Below are 1,375 nucleotides of genomic sequence, written 5' to 3'. Positions count from 1 at the left end.
TTTTTTTACCCTTTTATTACTCCTTCTATGTGTGTGAGGAACATTAAAATTTAAATTCAACTTTCACACCTGTTCTTCTTCCGTGGGAATCGTGACATGGAGAAAACATAGGCACAGCTAAATATGGCCTAGAAGGTGTAATACATGAACCGGTTCAGGAAACGGAGAACATAAAAAAGTGGAAATGCGATTTGGTTGGCACGAATCTTACTTTCATGCTGGACACATAAAACGATGCCGGACGCGAATTAATTTGAAGGCGATTTGATGGAAATTCATTTTCACCGGTTGCGAAATGCGAAAATCACAATCGTTCAGCCAATGGCAATTATTTGCACATCGTTACGATGATCGCAATCCAAAAAATATTGTTTTTTTTTTGGCAAAAACATTTCATCAGTGATTAATCATCACGCTACGTATTTAGTTCTAATCAAACATGATTTGTTGGGTTTGAACTTTCAATGATTCTATTTTCTTATTTTTATTTTCACAAATTCTATCAATTTATTTGTCGTTTAACTTTCCATAAATAATTCGGCATGTTAAAATTTCATGGCAAGTCAATTTCTTTGGAATCTCCTTCTTGCCATTCGATCCTCTCTCCCATGTTTCTAGCTAATATTGCGTCAATAAGTGTTCAATGACCTTCTTTAAGGCTGAAAATTGTGAAAAGTATACAAGATTCATAAATATCTGAAACAAATCAAAAGGAGTCATCTCGACTTACCATAAATTAGAGCACAAAACAAAACCGCTTCGGTGGGATTATTTTTAAGAATGTCACTACAATTCCTGGCTATATATCTAGCGGTGTCGAAATGACCTAAAAATAAGCTGTCTTTTTAATTTCTTAGATATGGGTTTCAAGTTCATAACAAATTACCATAATTTGTAGCATAAAAACTTGCATTTTTATGGTTATCATCTTTATGATGAATGTTTGCACCCTTTTGCATTAGACATTTGACAACATCAGTGTGTCCTATATGGAAATTGTTTTCAGTTACGAGTGTTTTAATTTATTTACAATAGAAAATATAGAAAAAATAACGGAATTTACCGTTGCTCGAAGCCAATATCAGAGGTGTTCTTCCATTCTGATCAATATGATCAATATCCGCACCTTCATGAATCAAGTATCTGACCATTTTTAGTTGTCCTAAAAAATAGAACATTTTTCTAGTATGAACATTTTTGTATTGCTCAAGATTTGTCACAGATTAAATAGTAAATTTACCAAACTGAGCGGCAAACATAAGTGCCGTAGCTCCGCTATCAGTCATCATATCAACTTTGACCACTTTGAGCTCTCTCTGTGCAATTTTGATATCACCTATAAAAATTGATAGACTACTTAGTTTTTGTTTGCATT

At 33.3% G+C, this 1,375-nt stretch overlaps 1 protein-coding gene across 1 annotated transcript; it reads right to left on the bottom strand.

Annotated features, from left to right (window-relative positions):
• Nucleotides 1-338: 338 nt before the first annotated feature.
• Nucleotides 339-1,325, bottom strand: LOC129572117 (ankyrin repeat domain-containing protein 29-like). The gene is made up of 5 exons (XM_055452036.1): nucleotides 1,241-1,325; nucleotides 1,064-1,162; nucleotides 887-985; nucleotides 731-826; nucleotides 339-659 (listed from the first exon to the last, which is right to left on the bottom strand). The coding sequence occupies exons 1-5, from the start codon at nucleotides 1,287-1,289 to the stop codon at nucleotides 619-621; spliced, it is 384 nt and encodes a 127-aa protein (XP_055308011.1). The 5' UTR covers nucleotides 1,290-1,325; the 3' UTR covers nucleotides 339-618.
• Nucleotides 1,326-1,375: the final 50 nt, after the last annotated feature.

This window comes from Sitodiplosis mosellana, unplaced genomic scaffold (genome assembly GCF_009176505.1).
Source record: "Sitodiplosis mosellana isolate CC-2019 unplaced genomic scaffold, AAFC_SMos_1.0 Smas_scaffold_4196, whole genome shotgun sequence".
NCBI lineage: Eukaryota > Metazoa > Arthropoda > Insecta > Diptera > Cecidomyiidae > Sitodiplosis > Sitodiplosis mosellana.
This window is presented reverse-complemented; position numbering and strand designations above follow the sequence as displayed.